This window comes from Hipposideros armiger, unplaced genomic scaffold (assembly GCF_001890085.2).
Source record: "Hipposideros armiger isolate ML-2016 unplaced genomic scaffold, ASM189008v1 scaffold_582, whole genome shotgun sequence".
NCBI lineage: Eukaryota > Metazoa > Chordata > Mammalia > Chiroptera > Hipposideridae > Hipposideros > Hipposideros armiger.
The window spans coordinates 678,670-680,440 of NW_017731932.1; the positions used below are offsets into that span (position 1 = coordinate 678,670).

At 50.8% G+C, this 1,771-nt stretch overlaps 1 protein-coding gene across 1 annotated transcript; it reads left to right on the forward strand.

Moving 5' to 3' along the window:
- Positions 1 to 81: 81 nt before the first annotated feature.
- Positions 82 to 1,405, forward strand: LOC109371646 (FACT complex subunit SSRP1-like). Its single transcript, XM_019624279.1, is given in 2 exon segments — positions 82 to 645; positions 915 to 1,405. Coding segments are annotated over 2 exon segments (519 nt in total). The 5' UTR covers positions 82 to 195; the 3' UTR covers positions 984 to 1,405.
- Positions 1,406 to 1,771: the final 366 nt, after the last annotated feature.

The following is a 1,771-nucleotide window of genomic DNA, read 5'->3' on the forward strand; positions in this document are numbered from 1 at the left end:
TTGCTACTCTATAACTGTAATTTTGCTACTGTTATGAATCGTAATGTAAATATCTTTTTGTTTTCCGATGGTCTTAGGCCACCCCTGTGAAAGGGTCGTTCGACCCCCAAGGGGGTCAAGACCCACAGGTTGAGAACCGCTGTCCTAGAGGGTCAATTTTATTTGAAGGTATGGGGTAACTAAAAATATGTTATTATGGCGCATAATTCATGTGAATTTTTAACGATAAAGCAAGAGACGGTAAGTGTTGCAGATAACCACGCTATGAACCCTGATTCTTCTCGGTACTCACTTATGATGCTCTCTCTTGGGGTATTGGGTTGACATGGCTGGCTGTTGACATTTATAGTGAGGTGGGCAGTGTGGCTGGGACTGGGAAACAAAGACACCCGCCCTATTAAAGCTGGGGGAGATTGGACCTTGATGATGGGGAAACCTTTTCCCTCTTGCTGATGTAGGGACAAGTCAAAGAAGAAGAAGAAAGTAAAGGCAAAGATGGAAAAGAAGTCAACGCCCTCTAGGGGCTCGTCATCCAAGTCGTCGTCAAGGCAGCTAAGTGAGAGCTTCAAGAGCAAAGAGTTTGTGTCCAGTGACGAGAGCTCTTCAGGAGAGAACAAGAGCAAAAAGAAGAGAAGGCAGAGTGAGGTGTGGCAGGGGCTTGGGGCTGTGGGCCTGGCAGGGCGAGGGCCATCTGAGTCGGTATGGGGGGTGGCAGCAGATGTTTCTGGGCCAGGGGTTGTGGCTGGTCCATAGGAGTAATGGGATGGAATGCATAGGTGGAATTCTGGGGTTCTGAAGGCTAGTGTTGGAGTTTAGGGAGGGGTAGGGAATTGGGGGACCTTCACCACTGACCAGTGGCTGGGAGGGCAACTGGGACTCTCCACCTTTCCCCTAAAGAGCCCTCTGGTTTTCAGGACTCTGAAGAAGAGGAACTAGCCAGTACTCCCCCCAGCTCAGAAGACTCAGCGTCAGGATCTGATTAGTAGAGAGGAGGAAAATTCTCTCTCCTTGGGCTTGCCCTGTCACCCCGTCGCCCCACTCATGTTTTGGTACCAGTTTCTCATATGCAATGTAGTCTTCGGATTCTGTGCCATCTGAACAAGCTCTTCCGGCGGTGTGCGCTTGACCGGGACAGCAGGGGAGGCGTCTTCCGGGGCTGCTGCTTCACGACGATGCCGCTTTATAATTTGGGGAGAGTGGGTGGGAGGCAGGGCAGTGCAGGATCCACATCCTCGCCCTTCTTTCCCGACCTTAGGGGTACAGCTGCTGCTTGTCCTGGTCAAGTTGCCACAGCTGGGATCATGTGAGGTCAGGCCTGTAGCTCCTAACGGGGGCCAATTTCTACTTTAATTTTGTATTTCTGATTCTGTGAAAATCATTTAATAAAGGGAACTGACTTTGGAAAGCATGTCCTTACGCCTGCTCTGTCGCCCTGTTGTACTGCTCCCACTTTTCTGGGTGGTGTTTACCACACTGCTAGGACTGGGCAGGGCCTTCAGGACAGCCGGGAAGCAAGTCTCCAGGTACGTCCTGTTCTGTTCCCGGCTGGACAAGCATTGGCTTTCACCCTCTTCTGCAGGGATGGGCCACCTGAGAGTACAAATGAGAGCTGATCTGATTAGGAAGTCTCTCTCACAGTTCCACTCCATTAGCCAAGCTGAGGAGAAGCAGCTACTGGCTCCATCCTTAATCACCTGAGTCAAGGGGCTTGCAAGGCTTTAGATAATGGAATCAGGATTGACTGGCCTCTGCAACCAAGAGAATGGAAACC